This window comes from Sus scrofa, chromosome 13 (assembly GCF_000003025.6).
Source record: "Sus scrofa isolate TJ Tabasco breed Duroc chromosome 13, Sscrofa11.1, whole genome shotgun sequence".
Taxonomy (NCBI): domain Eukaryota; kingdom Metazoa; phylum Chordata; class Mammalia; order Artiodactyla; family Suidae; genus Sus; species Sus scrofa.
This window is the reverse complement of record NC_010455.5, coordinates 113,821,993-113,840,257: the sequence shown is the minus strand read 5'-3', so window position 1 is coordinate 113,840,257 and position 18,265 is coordinate 113,821,993. Positions and strand designations below refer to the sequence as shown.

General features: G+C 35.0%; 1 protein-coding gene across 12 annotated transcripts in view; it reads right to left on the bottom strand.

Annotated features, from left to right (window-relative positions):
* NAALADL2 (N-acetylated alpha-linked acidic dipeptidase like 2) overlaps window positions 1-18,265 on the bottom strand; it is a 1,365,504-nt gene that overhangs the window by 375,357 nt on the left and 971,882 nt on the right. For all 12 annotated transcript variants that reach the window (XR_002338111.1, XM_021071192.1, XM_021071188.1 and 9 more), the window contains one exon: window positions 17,917-18,060. Coding sequence is in view for 11 of the 12 variants with exons in the window: in XM_021071192.1 (XP_020926851.1) it covers window positions 17,917-18,060 (144 nt within the window). In the remaining variant the exon portion in view is untranslated. The remainder of the gene's footprint in view (window positions 1-17,916; window positions 18,061-18,265) is intronic.

The following is an 18,265-nucleotide window of genomic DNA, read 5'->3' as shown; positions in this document are numbered from 1 at the left end:
TGTATAAAAAACTATTTGGTCCTGGTATTTTTTGTATAGGGGAAAACAAGAGTACATTTTCACTTTATTTCATTTTTATTTCAGTATATTTTTATTTTATTTCACTTAATATTTTCAAAAAATTATTAACTTATAAATTCATATTTTTATGTTTACTTCTTCTAAACTTATTTTTGTATGTAGTTGTTCATTCTATTACTGTTTCAAAAAATCACTGTCATTTATCTAAATTTCATTCCATTTCTAACATTAATTTACCTATATTTCTCTTTTTTTCCCCCCTTCATTTATCAGTTTTACTATAGTCTAGTTAATTAGAATTTAAAAAATAAGTTTTGGGGTTTGTGGCTTCTCAATATGTTTTTCTTTATTTTTTTTTCAATATAATGTTCTATGCTTATTAGCATCTTTGATGAATTTTACCTCAATGCTAAGCTCATTACTTTTAGTCTTTATACATGTATTTAAGGCTACAGATTTTCTATGTAGCTGTAGTACATTCATCTTCATATATGGTGTTAATATCTTACAGATTCTATCATTTTGAATTTCTATTGTAATTCTTTCTATAGTATATATGTTAGTTCAAATAATTTTTAAATACTCAAATGTTTGTTACTGTGTTAATACTGATATCTAGTTTAATTTAAAATGAACTGAGAACAAGGTATACATGCACTGATACTTTGATTTTAGATGAGATTATGGGACCCTAAAGGCTAGTTCATCTAATAAATAGAGAATAAACATTTTTATAAATGTTCCATATAAATATACATGTTCCCTATTACATGGATGTAGCATTCCACATATAGATCCAGTTAATCAAACTTTAAAACTGTGGGTATATCGTTATTAACTGTTCTATATACATTTTTCTGTTAATTATTGAGACATGCTAAAGTTTCCCATATGATGTCATTTTATCTTACAATACTATAACATTTTTTTTTTTGTAGATTTTTAGGCTAGCTAGTTATGTGTATGAAAGTTTGGAATTGTCCTATCTTCCTGATTTCTATATAGATTATAAGAACAATTATTTCTTATATTATTTCTATCCCAAATTTTTTTCTAAAGCACCCCCCACCACATACTAATATAATTACCCCATCATTCTTTTGCTTAGTATTTCTCTAATACATATTTTCCCAGCATTGTGTTTGATTTTGCCAGGTATCCCAGGAGAATCTCTGGCCTGGGGGCAATTTTTATGCTAATTTTTTGGCTTGATGTTTCTATACTACAATGGTAGTGAAAATTCTAAGCAAGGGTTTTTGATTTCTAAAGGTTTTTTTTGCTTGTTTGTTTGTTTTGTTTTAAATACAGAGCTCAAGCAGAAAACAAGCTTTTCTCCATCAGTGGGTAGATTTCTTTCTAGTTTTCCTACTTCAACCCCATGGTCTTAGTTTTAGATAGGGAGGTCCGTTATAACTCTATGCTCCCTATAGGCCCATAACTTCTTTTTTCCCCATGTAAGTGTCATATTCCCACTCTAATTTACTTAATTCAGTGGGATCCATAGCCTCTCAACATGAGGAAACCAGAGGATCAACCTGTTTGCTTACTTGTCTGATTTTTCATTCTGTCTTTATTTTTGTTTCTGAATATTTTATTTTCTTTCATGATAGATGTTTTTTAAAAAAAGTTTTTCTTATATTTCATACAGAGTTCTTAGATGTATGCATGGAATGATTTCCAGTTATTTTGCCTGCCGTCCTCTACATCCTGAAGTCTAAGACTTTTACTAAAAGAACTGCAGAGGTCTGAGAAAGTGAAGTGAAGACAACCTTTTTTGATGCTATAGTTACATTGGACCCTTCCAACTGACAGAGGAATCCTTTATATATCATAAAGCCTAGACAAGGTCCAAACAATGGCATACACCATAGCAAAATGTGGCTTTTCATCTATTTATCCAATCCCCACATGTGATGTTGATCCTAATAACATTGTTTCATAGTATTTCATACCCATGTCTGAAAACAAATAACATAGAGCCTGTTTTGCTTCACTAAAAGCAGCATTACAATCACATTTTCAATTTTAATAATGTTAATAAAATCTTGGATAAACTTTCACTTTCATAACACATCCATTGCTGTTGGCATTGCTAATTTAAACAACCCACTGGTAAGGCAATATTACTCTTCAAAGCAATAATGTTAGCAGTCTTGCACTTTGGAATTCATCCTACAAGAATAATTGAACTCTTTGCAGTATAATTATAACAGCAATTACAGAAAACAACATAAATATCCTAAACAGCGAAATTACTTAGAAAAGTGCAATAAAATGCGTGGCTGTTAAAATGTAAAAATAGTGTGCAGAAACATGGACACACTGTAAGTGAAAACAATAGAATACAAAGAGATATACATAATGATTGAACTTCAGAAAAATGTATGTTTATGGACAAAATATTTTAAAAGAGAGTTTAGTAACTGAAACATGAATTGCTTCAGGAAAGGCCTCATCATATCAGCTAGGTATAAGGAGGATTTCCTGAAGCAAGAGGGAGAAAAACTACTTTAAAGAAGTTTGAGCAAAAACCTAAAGTCCCCAGGGGTGGTGGAATTCAAAACTGAGGAAATTGTCTTCTCTCCTTTTACCATTAAATCTCTAGAGACTGAGGCTGCCTGGTAAACTGGTAAAAAGTGAGGGTGGTTTAGAACAGTTTCGTAAAAACTGAGACATACCCTCTCATCATACAAACCCATAAAGGCCAGACTTTAGCTCTGCCTTAAAGGCCACAAGAAGTAAACATGCTAAAACATACAGTACATGAATTTAAAGAAATATGCATAATAACTAAACAAAAAATACAAGGGAATGCATTAGCAATAAGAAAAAAACCTGTAACATTTGAAAAAAAGAGGAAATAATAGTTATGGAAAATAGAATAGTTGAAAGAAATACAATAATAGAAAAAGTAGGTAGAGGTAGTAAGTAATACTTATACCTCAAAAATGATCAAGAACTAAAACATGAGATTGAGAATTTTTTCTAGGAAACCACGGAAAGGAATAAAAACATAAACATACAACTAAAAGATGTGATAAATAGAAATAAGATTTCTTGAAAGAATACCATAAGAAGGAAGAAGAAATGGAGGAGATAAGAGATGAAAAACTACTTCTTATTAATATTTTTTCCAGAAAAAAAGGAAAATCACCTATATACTTTATTGTGAAATTTAAAAGCATCAAAGACAAAGAGGAAAATTCTAAGTATTTCCAAAGTCCAAAAGTATATCACTTAGGAAAAGAAACAAGACTCTGATTGATACTCAGAGTGTCAAAAACAACATGATACAAGAAAGTCATAAATTAATATTGTTAAAGAAATAAAAATATAGCAAGGGAAAATCTGAACCTAAAATATCTGTCAACAGGAAGTGAGGGCAATTTAGGTGCCATTCTTAGAATAATGGTATATTAAATTTAGTAAAGCTACTCTTTTAAATATTATATGACACCTGGAAGCAATGGAGTAAATGTACATATGATAGTATGGATAAATAATAACTACAGAGTGCTAAATGAAAAGAAAAAAGAAGGAAAATAGAATATATTATTCACAAATATTTATGTAAATTGAACACACATATGCTCAAAAAATATATTTTCTTCCTTATCTTCTTCCTTTCCTTTGTCTTAATGAATGAGTCAGTCCTAAAGTCATTAGATGTATTGGCCAAGATTGGCACCTGTGACAGTGGCAGTAGATGATGCCATATGACCCAGATGAAGGTGTTGAGGACCATGTGAGGAAGAGAAGGTATCCAAATGGGTCAGGTGGTTCAGCACATGGTGTGAGGGCCCAAACATGATGAAGGTTTATGTGTATTTGTGTGAATGTGTGTGTAAATCTGAATATGGAGAGGGAAGCAACAGTCAGGGAAAACAGTATAATGAGAGAAGTCATTAAAGCTGACTAAGGGCATCTTCCCTTAAAAGCTGAACAAAACACAGCACTGGAGCCTGAATGGAGTGAGGAAGCTAACCACATCGGGGGTGGGAACAGGCAGAGCATTTGATAGTCCATGTGTTGCAGTGCTTGGCTTTGTTGTCAGAGCCATAATGGAGTAAAAGACGCATTCTTGCGGAAGAAGAAGGAAAGGCATCAACTAATTACACTCAAGGGAACTGGTTAATCAAGTAAGTAATATTCAGGATAATGAGAAGCAGATTTCTCAGTGCCAGGTATGGGATTTACAAACATAAAAGGAGATAAACACTAGGTATTGATGCATACTGATAATATTTTTTCAGATATATATTTAGATAGGTAGATATAGATATAAAGCTATGTATGTATATATATTCATATGTATTTATACCAAAATATAATATTAAAACATACATTTTCCTAGCTTTGTTTACCAAGAGGTCCTGAGAAAAGTAACACTCCAATAGCAATGAGCACACTTAGCATCCACATCTTGTTTTCTAGACAGAATGCTCCACTCACAGGAACTAGGGATCATTTGAGAAATGGTTGATAACAGGGTTGAGGTATGCAAATACAACAGGATTTGGTACACCTTGCTAAGTAAAAAACCAAAGAAATACACAAAGAATTCTGAGGAGGTTACAAAGGACACAGAATCCAAGTAAAAGTTGCTGTTACTGGCTAATCTGGGACAATTTGACTATCAAAATAAAAATAGGATTATAATTCATTGAATATACTAGGAATAAAATCTTAGTTATGTGATAAATTGACAGTTTATTTATAGGTATAAAACACACAAATAGCAAAAAAAAAAAAAGAAAGTTGTTTACAGTAGAAGACCAATTAAGTTAAAAAGCAGGGATGACAGTCTTAGAAGGTCACTGTTGGCATCATCTTGGTAATGACTACTTGGTCAAGAAACATCAGTGAATATGGAAACTAGCAGGTGAAGGTAGAAATGGCGGGGGTAAAATGTTTTCATGATTTCAAATACTTATTGATTATAAAAAATGAATAAAGGGTAATTTTAATGAGATTTGGTGGCCATGACCCTAATCAAGATCAAAGTTTAGCTTTACCAGTACTGGGACAAATTAAAATCAACAATGGGCAAAACACAGTTTCACTTTCATATTGCCTCCAAAGCCTCAGAACTTAAATTTATTCAAAAGAAACATCAGATACACCCAGACTGGAGAACATTCTGAAGATAACTAGCAGGTAAACTTTGAAGGTGATAAAGAAATAAAAGTCAAAAAAGGTAGAAACTGTTCCAGGTTGAAGAAAATGGGATATTTGACAATTTAGAGCACATGACCCTAGTTTACATCTATTTGCTATTTAAGACATTATTGGGACAATTAGCAAAATTTGAATAGAGCCTACAGAGTGCCTAATAGAAATAAGGTTAGGACTATATACAAAATTGATCAGTAACAGGGTGTAATATATAGCTTGGGAAAATCTCTTCAATACTCTGTGATAGACTATATGGAGAAAGAATCTGAAAAAGAATGGATATATATGTATATGTGTAGCTGATTCATTTTGCCGTACACTTGAAACACAACATTGAAGGTAGCCTATACTCCAGTAAAATTTATTGAAGAAAAGAAACAATAATTAAAAAAAATAAATAAATGCGTCAGTGTTTAATTCCTATTTGCAACAGTTGTGTTGTTTCTGCAGGAGAGTGTTATTGTTTATGGGACAATTCAGATGCAAATTTTCTTTCTTTTGCTTTGTTTTTTTTTGGGGGGGGGTAAAGATTCTTTTTAGGGCCTCACCTGAGGCGTTTGGAAGTTTCCAGGCTAGGGTTCGAAATGGAGCTACAGCTTCCAACCTACACCATAGCCACAGGAACACTGGATCCAAGCTGTGTTTGCAAGCTACACCATAGCTCACAGCAACGCTGGATCTTTAAGCCACTGAGCAGGGCCAGGATTGAACATGCATCCTCATGGATACCAGTCAGGTTCATTACCACTGAGCCATGACAGGAACTCCCCTGATGCAAATGTTTATCATTTCTGTAGACTTCCATAGGGTAGTGGAGGAAAATATTTCTTTGTGCTATTCTTGCAACTTTTCTGTAAGTTTGAATGTATTTCAAAATAACAAAAAAAAAAATAGTTTTGAAGTTAGAAAATCTTGGTGAACCTTTGGATGTAGTTTATTACTCAAAAAGTCAGTGCATGTATATGTGGGCATGTATTGCTACTTTAACATTTCCAGCTCACATTTACTAAATGTTTTCTGTCTTTCAGGTTCCATATTTGGATGGAAGCATTAAATGTGACATGTGAGGTTCAAAAAATTTCAAGATGACAAAAATGTGTTCCACTCAGAGAACATTTGTATTCAACTAGGGTGAGGGGTGTCAGAGATAAGAGACATAAAAGCAGCTACCTTTTTCCAGTTCCAAATTTCATCATGTAAAAAAAAAAAAAAAAAAAAGTATCTGCTACAGAATTTATTTGATAATTCTGCCTTGTATTTTTGTTGTTATTATGAAGGCTCTACCAGTTCTCAGTTATCTTTTTTCACAATAGCTAAGAAAGCTTCATATCCACCTGCACTGTGAGGAAGCATTCCCAGTATCTAGGAAAAATCCCAATCTTATTCAGAGCAATTGGAGACTAATAATTGCCACTGAGTCCCAGCTGTAATAATTAAGTTTCTGTTGGTTTCCTAGACATAGTTCTTCCTCAAGTTCCTAATCTTCATTGGATATTTGTCTTGTTCTGTGTACCCTTGTCTCTTTTCTTGGCTACGTACTTTAGAATAGAACTTCTAGAATTGAGGATTTGAATTACTTTTTATTTTATTCCATTTTCTTGCACCCCAGGGCTGGAATCTGCTCTAGAAGCACAATTTTGATGATTGGGGCTCTGTTATCTGCTAACATCTTTCCTAATTGCCAAGTGCTTGCCTAAATATCTGTGTTACAAATCCTTGTGGATTATATGCTATCATAATTTGCATAGCTTTCTGGGTGCTCCATTTTTCCACATGGGATCTCCCTATTGCCAAACAATTTTCTGAACCAACACTAGCGGCTGCATATCATGTGTTCTAGACAAAGATCTTATTTTAAATATTTGTCAATTGATAGATTATACCCTGGCCATTCAGAATGGACTGGCAGCAAATAATTAGAATGTCCATACCAGTGTATACAAACTGATATCAGATCTTCCCAGACATCATGTTCTTTCTGCCATATTGGAATTTGCTCAGAAAGTGCCTTTCAATCCTTCCTCCAGTGAATGTAGCCCTTATAGAAAAGGATTCTTGTAGTGTTAAGACCCAAATGTTTCCACTATATGTTGCCTCACATGAATCAGTGGGGCATTCTTGACCATATGCTGCTTACTGACAATAACATCAGCTACAAGAAAAGTTCCTTAATTTTTTTTTTATCCTCAAACCTCAATAATGAGTTTTCTAATACAAACATTAAGAATTAATTTCAAGTTTACAAGGAAATATAAAATAAAAGAATTAATTAAATAAAACCTCTAAGAAGCATCCCACAAAATTAGATGATAAGACACATGCAGGACAAGCATCTTCCCCCTGAGACAAGCGAGTGTCAAAAGAAAAAGAGGATCATACTACATTAAAAGAAACATTTTTTTTTTTACTTCTATATTTGATGTTGGTTTGGATAAACCCACTACACAAGCCTGGAACGATTAGTAAAACTTAATATATAATCTGTATACTAAAAAACATCAAATTTACTATCAGGAAAAAAAGTAAATATATTTAATTAGATTAAAAGCTCCACAAATGTGTATACATATAAGTATGTATAGGTACATTTATATATAAATCTAGAGGAATTTACATCAAGGGGTTGATAGTGACCATTACTGGTGTTAGAAATGTGTTCTGTATTGAATTTCACCCCTTAAAATTCCTATGTTAAAGACTTCAACCCCAATTTAGCTATATTTAGAGATAAGGCCTTTAAGAAGGTAATCAAAGTTAAATTATATTTAAGAAGTTACTCTAATTCAGTAGGAGTGATGTCCTTATAAGAAGGGGGCTCTGAAGATTCATTGCTCTCTCATGTATGCACAGAGGAAAGGCCATGTAAGGACTCAGAGAGAAGGCAATCGTCTGTAAGCCAGGAAGAGAGCTCTCACCAGAAACCTAATTTTCTCACACTCTGAGTTTGGGCTGCTCAGTTTTGCCTCTAGAACCATGAAAAAATAAATGTTCGTTGTCTAATGCATCCAGTCTTGTTATGGAATGACGAATACAAAATATGTTGACTTGTTTTCATAGTCTTGCTTATTCTTTTCTAACGCATAATAGAAATTATATTTTAAAAAGAAGAGTAGCATTAATCTCCTCAAATTTGCTTTAATACTGTAGAATTTTGGTTCTGAAAATCTGAAACTAGCATACAGATATTGAACAAAAACTATCTGGTCTCTTTCCACACACTTTTAGGCAATAGTAGCCAACCCAAGAGTTTAGTGAACATACACACACAGACAAATCCATGCGTGCATGCACACTTGTGAGCTTGCACGCATTTGGAAAGAAAATTTTAAATTTTATTGAAATATTATTATTATTATTTGCCTTTTTAGGGCTGTACCCATGGCATATAGAGGTTCCTAGTCTAGGAGTCCAATTGAAGCTATAGCCACAGGCCTATGCCAGAGCCACAGCAACATGGGATTCGAGCTGCATCTGTGACCTACACCACAGCTCATGGCAATGCCAGATCCTTAACCCACTGAGTGAGGCCAGGGATCAAACCTGCATCCTCATGGATGCTAGTCAGGTTCTTTAAGTGCTGAGCCACAACGGAAACTCCTAAGGAAATATCCTTCTTCTTCTTTTTTTTTTTTTTTTTCTGTCTTTTCTAGGGCCCCTCCCATGGCATATGGAGGTTCCCAGGCTAGGGGTGCAATCGGAGCTGTAACCGCCGGCCTACGCCAGAGACAGAGCAACACGGGATCCCAGCCGTGTCTGCGACCTACACCACAGGTCACCGCAATGCCAGATCCTTAACCCACTGAGCAAGGCCAGGGATTGAACCTGCCACCAGCAAAAAATACACACAAAAAATGCACAGCAAAAAATACACACAAAAAAACCTAGTCATATTTGTTAACCACTGCACCACGATGGGAACTACTATTCTTTTTGTTTTTGTTTTTGTCTTTTTGCGATTTCTTGGGCCGCTCCTGCAGCACATGGAGATTCCCAGGCTAGGGGCCTACACCAGAGCCACAGCAATGTGGGATCCGTGCCGCCTCTGCAACCTACACCACAGCTCACGGCAACGCCGGATCCTTAACCCACTGAGCAAGGGCAGGGACTGAACCCGCAACCCCATGGTTCCTAGTCGGATTCGTTAACCACTGAGCCACGACGGGAACTCCCCTATTCTTTTTAACTTTTAAAATGATCTAACTAGGAAGATATACTGAAGAATGTGAACACCAGGGGGGGAAAAATAGCTTTTACCTCTTTTTATCCCTTATAGTAGTGAAATGGATTACTATAATTTTCCGCATCTTTCTACCCAAATATTCTACATATCACAGAGCATCAAATTAGTCAGGAGACTAGTCATCTGTAACAATATCTGTGCTGTACATTTTCCATTTGTCCACCTGAAGCTATGTTCATCCTTTACCCAGTTCTTTGCCTAAGGTGGCTCACCTCTGTGGAGTACATCTACCTCACTCCTTTACACTTGACTTCAAGTTCAATTTAGTAAACAGAAGGTATCAACCAATGACCAGCAGGTTGGGTAAGAGAAAGACTATTTTCCATCACTCTCTCTGGCTGGGCACCTGCTGTCAGTAACTGCATTCCTTAACAGAGACTATAGACTGCTAGCTCCTACAACTCAAGGACTTGCCACTTCCTATAACTACTCCCTCTTCTTGCCCTTCAGGTTTAGTGGCAGGTAACAATTACTATCCTTGGGGTAGTCAATTATCCCACACTCCTTCATAGGCCCTTGACTAAATTCTCTTGGATTGCACATTTTTAGTGCAGTATTGATTTCCTGATGGCAACCTGATTTATATGTCAACCAATGTGGGTATAATCACAGAGTCATCCATATTGTACTGCCAGGAAATAAATGAATGGAGACGAGGTGAAGAGCTCTATTTCTGGCAATATGTTGAGTTGAGATATTCAGACCAAACCTCCCAATGAACACAATTAACAATGTTTAAAAAAAAATATCCAGCAAAACTTGTCAATAGCATATAAGATATAGCAAGTAAGTAAGGAATTACTAGATCAACATATAAGTTGTGATGGGAACCCAGATAAGTAAAGCAATAAAGTGGTTTCTCAACCTGAGGGCATTTACTGAATCTGGAGAACTTTTTATTCTTGATAGTCTTGTGGAATACAAAAGTCCGAAGAAAAAGCTCTAGGCCTGTCCATGTTAGAAGGAGAAGGTTGTTCTAAATAAAAAAGAGATTCTTGGGAGTTCCCTTCATGGTTCAGTGGTTAATGAACCCAACTAGCATGAGGATGTGGGTTCCATCCCTGGGCTCCCTTAGAGGGTTAAGGATCTGGTTTTGCTGTGAGCTATGGTGTGGGTCGTAGATGTGGCTCAGATCCCACATTGCTGTGGCTGTGGTGTAGGCCGGCAGCTACAGCTCCAATTGGACACCTAGCCTGGGAACCTCCATGTGCTCCAGATGTGGCCCTAAGAAAACAAAAATAAAAAATAAGAATTAAAAAAAAAGACATTCTTCCTCCATAAAGTAGGAATCCTAAAGTGCAGCACTACCTACTCCCTTCCAAAGGACCAAGCATGGGGCAGAGCAGAAGAGATGCCTAAGAAGCTATAACTCTAGGATAACTCTAAAAGAAAGCAAAAAGTATTTATAACTTCTAAAATAGTAGAGGAAAATACAATGACAAAAAAAATCTAAAATTAATGAAAGATATAAAACAAAAAGACAACATAATACATGGTAGGAAGAAGAAACCCAAATCACGGTGAAAAAAAAGAACCATAATTACATTATTAATCACATTAAATGTAATGAATTAGGTGCTCAAATTATCAAGGACATGTCAAAAGAGAAAGATGTAGAAAGATTGAAAGTGTAAAAAAAAAAAAAAGACATAGCATAAAGATATTAACCAAAAAATAATAATGTAGCTAAATTCGTAACAGATCAAATTTAAGCCACATATTTTATGCATAAAGAAAATCAATTAGGAGTTCCTACTGTGGCACAGTGGATTAAGGATCTAATGTTGCCACAGCGGTGGCATGGGTCACAGCTGCAGCTCAGATTTTATCCCTGGCCCAAGAACTTCCATATGTTGTGGGTGTGGCTGAAAAAGAAAAAAAAGAAAAAGAAAAAGAAAGAAAATCACTTCATCTGATAAGTGCTTCAATAAACTACAAAGTTTTGATATATTTAAATTTACAAACACCTAAATAAGGACCTCAAAGGACTTGGAGAATAGACTTGTGGTTGCCATGGGGGAGGGGGAGGGAGTGGGATGGATGGGGTACTTGGGGTTATTAGATGCAGACTATTGCCTTTGGAATGGATTAGCAATGGGATCCTGCTGTGTAGCACTGGGAGCTCTGTCTAGTCAATTATGATGGAGCATGATAATGTGAGAATAAAGAATGTATACATACATGTGTAACTGGGTCACCATGCTGTACAGTAAAAAAAAAAAATAATGTATTGAGGAAATTTTAAAAAGTATATAAAATTTAATAAAAGAAAAAAATGCTAAAAATATAAAATAAATCAGTACCCATAGTGGGAGATTTTAGCAGTAAAAATAGATACAGAATATTCAAATGAACTGATTAAGAGATTTCGTCTAAATGGACATGTATAATACTCTACACTTGACCAAAAAAAATCTACACTTGACAACCACACAGTACACATTCTTTTTAAATACTCATGGGAGATTAATTATTTCCTTCGCTATAAAGGAAATCTGAAAGAATTGAAATCATATAGAAATAAAGTGGAAACATGCATTCTAAGGAAAATCCAAGTTGTTTATCTCTTCTTCAGAAGAGTATGATACCATGATACCAAATAGCTGCTCAAAGCATGGCAGAGGCAGTTAGCAAAGGGTACTTCCAACTGGAGTTGAACCTAAAGGTCCCTTTATGGGGGAGATGGCACATTCGTAGAGTTCTATAATATACTGGGACTTTACAACTTAGAGACACAAAATTCCAAGACATATCTAGATAACAGTAAATAGAACAATAGGGAGAAGTTTTGGATACATTGAAGAAATAGCAGGATATAGAACCAGAAAGGCATTAAGGGATTTTGGGCAGTTTTTAAGACAGTAAATGACACTGATTGTCATTATGAAAAAAGGATTGTGAAAAAATGATCTTCAAAATATAAGATAGGGTATGCTCTGATGGATTTATATGTAAACTACAGAGTTTAACTGGAGTTCCTATAATCTCGAAGGAGTGACAGGTACTTGAGAAATGATGTGATAAGAATGCAAGAAACTGTAAAAAAATTGCTGAGAAACATTAAATTGGAAAATACTTGTTAAAGAATTTTGCTTAAAGGTGTGTGTCTCAGATTGTCTTTATGTCCTCCAGCAAACAAACAAACAAAACTCTGCACTGAATCTAAGCTGAATCATTTCCTTAGATCAGAACTATCAAGACAGAAAGCTGGAAACCTGAGAAGTTCTGGTGAATGACAGATCTGTGTCACCCTCCATAACCCAACCTGTACTCCTCAGGAAACAGAGAATTGACTGTACTTTCTGTGGACTTTGGACAATAGGTTTCCCACCTACGTTCACTCTGTTTAAGACCCTTGATGAGCAGACCTTCAAAGTGATTTCTGAAGCTTTTTTTCCCTTTTGTCCGTGGACTTCAGACTGGCAGCTCATGAAGGCTGATCTTTAGTTCTACAGATTACTCTGCTATCAGCTTCTAGCTCAGACTCTTAGGTTCACTGTGCAACTGGCTGCTTGAAGAGCCATAAAATTGGGGTGTCACCAGTGCAGTTTAGTGATTCCTAACATCTTAGCTTGTGTCAGTCACAAGACCCATCAGTCTTTCCTACAGTAGTCTGACTCACTGATTTATTTATTTATTTTTTATAAAAAAAGAATGGCCATCATAACCACATGAATGTTATATAGAAGATGTCTGAACAAATTACATTTTTCTTTATGTTCTTCTGAATATTCCCCTGACATGTTGATGGCCAGTAGTTATTAAAGCCCACTCTGCTCTAAAACAAGTTTTCAATTCTTTTATTTATTTATCTTTTTATATACTGGGGAACTAAAGAATTCTCTCTTTTACAAAGTCTCCCAAAGCCACACCATGTCACATACATACCACTCCATTATATACTTCACACACACACAAACATACATACAAGCACACACACACAATTTTAAGACATTCTTTCACTAGAATAGCACAATTAGTTCCCTAATCTTTTCACTTGCAGCAGCACTGGGGCTACTCTGAATGGGTTGATTAGTCCCATGTGTAATAAGAAGTAATGCTGGATTTTTCTGCACTAACATTTCTTGTTAATGCATTTTTTTTTTTTTTAAAAAAGCTAATAATGTAGGAGTTCACACTGTGTCACTATGGGTTAAGAATCTGACTGCAGTGGTTCAGGCTCAGGTTACTGCAGAGGCATGGGTTGGATCCCTGGCCCAGTGCAGAGGGTTAAAGGATCCAGCATTGCCACAGCTGTAGCTTAGATTCAGACCCTGGCCTGGGAACTTCCATATGCCACAAGTGTGGCCTTAGGGGAAAAAAAAAAAAAAAGCTACTACGTATTATTTGCCAATAAATTTCAGAATAGCCACAATTTGTAGATAACATGTTAAACATATATTTCTACATTTCTACTCAAGAAATGATAATAATGCATACTTTCAAGTAGGTGTTAAATTAAAAATATGCATCTTCAAAATTCATTTGAAATATTTAAAAAGTATAAACATTAAAAGGCATATTATTTTTATAAAAATAATTTTGAATGAAAAATATATAAAATTGTGAATAGGGAAATAGCTATATATGACTATGAACATACATCCATTTGAAGATATATGATCCAAATTTATTTATGTGAAAATTTGTCATCACTAACAACATTAAGTTTTATGCATTATGGTAAGTAAACTTTCTATTTATCTAAAGTAATTAAAGATATTAAAACATTTCTTTAAACGTGATTCATCAATACTTTCCACTCTAAGTTACATTAATGGATTTTATACTTTCTCCTCTCATTTTTTTTCACTACAACCACAGTTTTCATTTTTTTCATTTTTTTATTTTTTATTTTTTTTGGCAAGCAAGCAAAGTCTTTATTACAGGAAAGCAAATAGCTCCCAGGGCTGCTGGAAGAGGGGAGAAGAACCCCCACTCTCTATTGTCCTATAGGGGTTTTTATCCCTTAAGGATAGGGGGGGTACAAATGTGGGTTCCAGAAAGATGTGGTTTTCTCCCATTGGGCCTTGCCCAGTTACCTATATCAGTCCTTGTCTAACAAAGGCTTTAGGGGTAGAAATGTCCCATGAGTTTTATGGTTTCTTTGTCACAGGGTGCTAGGAATTAATGTCCATCTGGGTGTAGGTTCACTCCCTATAGTAAACAAGTCCTGTGGGAATGTTACTCCCTGGAGCTCTTAAACCAAAAATGTTAATCAATAGCCATATCAAAGAAGGCATAGAAGCCCATGCTCCTACACTGGCTACCTGAGTTATTATTCTGCCTCAATCTCCCCTTCTAGAGTTGGAGACTTTAACTGTGGGAGAAACGGACAACTACTGCTCTGACTACCTCCTGATGAAATTGGGCATCTTTAGGAGAAAGCAGTTAGGTTTCTACTCATGGGCAGCCACAGTTTTTAAAAGCAAGCTCAGATTGATATCTGAAAATGTAAATTTCCATATATTGATTGACTCTCATGGAGAAAGATTGACAATATGTAAGATTAAGGGGTAAGACCTACAAAAAGTAAGGCCCTGGAAAATTAAATGATTTCAGTATCAAGTTATCTAGGCAATGAAAATAATCTGTATATATTTGGGCAAGAACCCTTGTCATGCTTCTTTTTCCTTTCCTCATACAATATTCATAGTTCTCCCAAGATGTGCTATACAAATGCTATCTTCTGCACTTAACTTTGCTGAGTCTATTCATGTATGCAGATACTTAATTCCTTGGTTTAGTTTAAGTTTTACAATAACAGTTAGATAGCTTTTTTTTTGCAAGAAACTAAAAGTTGCATATAAGTTGATAGAAAAAAAAGAAATGTGTTGACTCATATATGGCTAAATCAGTAGATTTGGCTTCAGACAATGCTTTAATTAGGCATCAAATGATGTGGACAAGAGTCAGTCTCTCTCACATGCTCTCTCACCACATGATTCACTTAGCCTTTCCTTGTGTTGGCTCCGTATTCAACTATTATACCCCCAAAGTCCTAAAAAGACTAGTGAAAGATCCTAGGGCTACATGTTTTCTTGTTCAGCTCTAGTATTGAAGTGAGTCATTACACAAAGTCCAGAAATTGTCATGTTTCCTTTTGGAAAATCTTACATCATTGTTAAAACAACTATCATCACATGGTTGATATGATATGCCCTGCCAATAGACTCAAGCCAGTCAGGATCTACTTCTGCAGCCTAAGATATTGGCAAACCTACTCATTTTATGTTGCTGGGAAATGTTGGCAATAGTTCAAAATGGGGAACAGTGAATATGGTAGGCAAATTGTACTACCTTGCTATCTAGACAACAGAGAATTCTACTTAAGTGTATGTATAAAGGGCTAAATGAGTAAGATAAATGATTGATTTACACACATATTTCTAATGCAATCCTGTCCAAAATTTTGAGTGAAGATTTTTCTACATTACAGCTAAAACTCAAACATACTTATAAGGTTCAACAGTCAGATTTAATTATAATATGCTTCAAATTATGTGTTTTATCCATAAACTACAAGTGTTGCTCTTACTGGTCAAAAACATAGCATTTCAATTGTGTATCCCTTTCAATGTCCCATTCTGATACATACTACAGAGAGCAAAAAATGGATTTCTGTGTTTATGAGAAAACTTAAAAGTTAATTATCTTGTTTGTATCATGAGTACTATTGTCTAAACCCTTGGTTAAAGGGACATTTTTCCTACATTTAACGTCAGTTTAAATGTAATGATTCAGACTGCTCAATCAGTATTTGGAAAATCAAAATGTAATATTCCATACTGAAAAAAAAATGATGAAAGAAGGATCCACTAGAACATGAAATATCTTGATTGAAATATATTTCTGCCTGAAATTCTCTGAAGCCAATAACAATCACTACATCCATGAGGAAAAGTTGATATGGCATAATTGCTTAGAAAACAAGCCTATCTTACTGCTTCTTTAACAATGGAGTTTATCAAAAGGTTTCAGAATACAAGTCAATTTTTCCTCTAAGCTCTGAACATGTTGCCAGCTTATTGTAAAGATGTGGCATTTTGCTTGACTGAGCTATTATTATGTAGACATCTAAAATATTTGAAGAAAATTGATATAGTTACGGGAGAAGGAAGATACTCGCTAACATAACATTTTACAGCATAGAAAAGTATTTGATTATACATCCTAATTTGATTCTCAGAACAACCTGAGGTGCTAGAAGGTTAGTTATCTTTCTGTAGATGCAGACACATAGGGCTTGTGCAGCAAGGCAATCTGTGAGCAGTCATAGAGCTGGCCTGGGGACTGTCAGCTCACTGAGGGCAGGACAGTGGCTAGAACACTTTAGGGGCTCTGAATGGTCACTGAAATCAATCAGTTGATTAAATCTGGTCTTAAATTTGGGCTTTTCAATGTCCTGTGTTTTTCCTACAAAGTAAACTATTATTATCATATTATTGATGTATTTTGACAAATAGAGATCATGATCAATTTGTGGGATTACAAATAGAAGACAGAAAAAAAACTAAACAAAACAAAAACTCCTCAAGAGCTTCTCTTTTCCTGTGTTGAGGACATAGGTTTAGCACTGTTTTGTATAGTTCTCACTACATCCGATCAATAATCAGTTTAGGAGGCTCTCAATCTACGGAACTTTTGAAGGCATACATCTCTAACAAAGGGCAATTCTGAATACATTCAGGGGGTTTTTCCAAAGCCTTTTTCAAAACTTTGTCCTTTCTTTTTTATTTTTGTTTTTTTATGCTTTTGTTGTCAAGAGAAAACAGATGAGATGAAACTTGGGTAGTCAAGCCTCTGGGTCTAGACACAAAAACAGAGCCCTCAAGTTGAATTTCACAGTGACTAGATACAAATTTAACAATATGTAAAGAGAGTTTCTTCTTTAGAAGTCTAATGCTGAAGCTGGAGGCAGAAATAAGATGCAGCCCATGACTTTCATCCCGCCACAGATAGCTTAACTACTTCAGTTTTATCCTATGTGGTCCAACAAGGCCTGACAAACTGCACTGCAGTATGAGAAGCATCTCTCGGGCAATGATGCGTAAAGACAGAGGGATTTTTTAGTCAATTGCAGGAATTAGGCTTTAATGCTTTCTACTAAAAGACTTCATACCCCAGATAGCTGACTGCTATCCACTGAATCTTGGCAGGCAACAAGACTGCTGAAGCTGAAACTGAGAAGCTATGTTAAGCAGATTTTCATGAATGTACAAAATGCTTTATTTGTAAAGCTGCTTTACTTTGTTGCAGTTCAAAACGCTTTTCTTCTTTTTTTCATCTCTCAGTTTGGCCAACTCTCAGTCTTTACCAAAATTACTTTCAAAAAATGTCCCTTAAAGGGCCAGAGAACAAAAATAAATGCTAATCTCATTAAAAATATTTTTTAAAGGAATAATCCTCATCATGTCAACTGCAGAGGTTAAAAGTAATCAGAAACTATAAGACACACGGAATAGCATTAAATACGTTACCATTATTCGGAAGTTCTAGAGGGGTACAGGCATTGTTTGTAGTTGTAGCTTTCGGTGAAGAGATAAGTTTTGCAATGAGAGATGCTGAGACGGGCTGTACTAGTAGAGAGGTGAGGTTTGATCGGTTTTGCCTAAAGCTTCCATCTGTATTCAAAAGAGAAAGAGCAGAATCTTTAGTAAACAGAAGTTAAAAACACTTGAAGAGCAGAATTTTTTGTAATAAGTATTTAAATTGTGAGCAGTTTTAGTTATTTGTTTATTCCTTTTTCTCTGTCTACTTATTAAAAATGAGTTGAGATACTTCATAATAAAATTTCAGTCCAAATACTATTATGTATCCTCATTAATG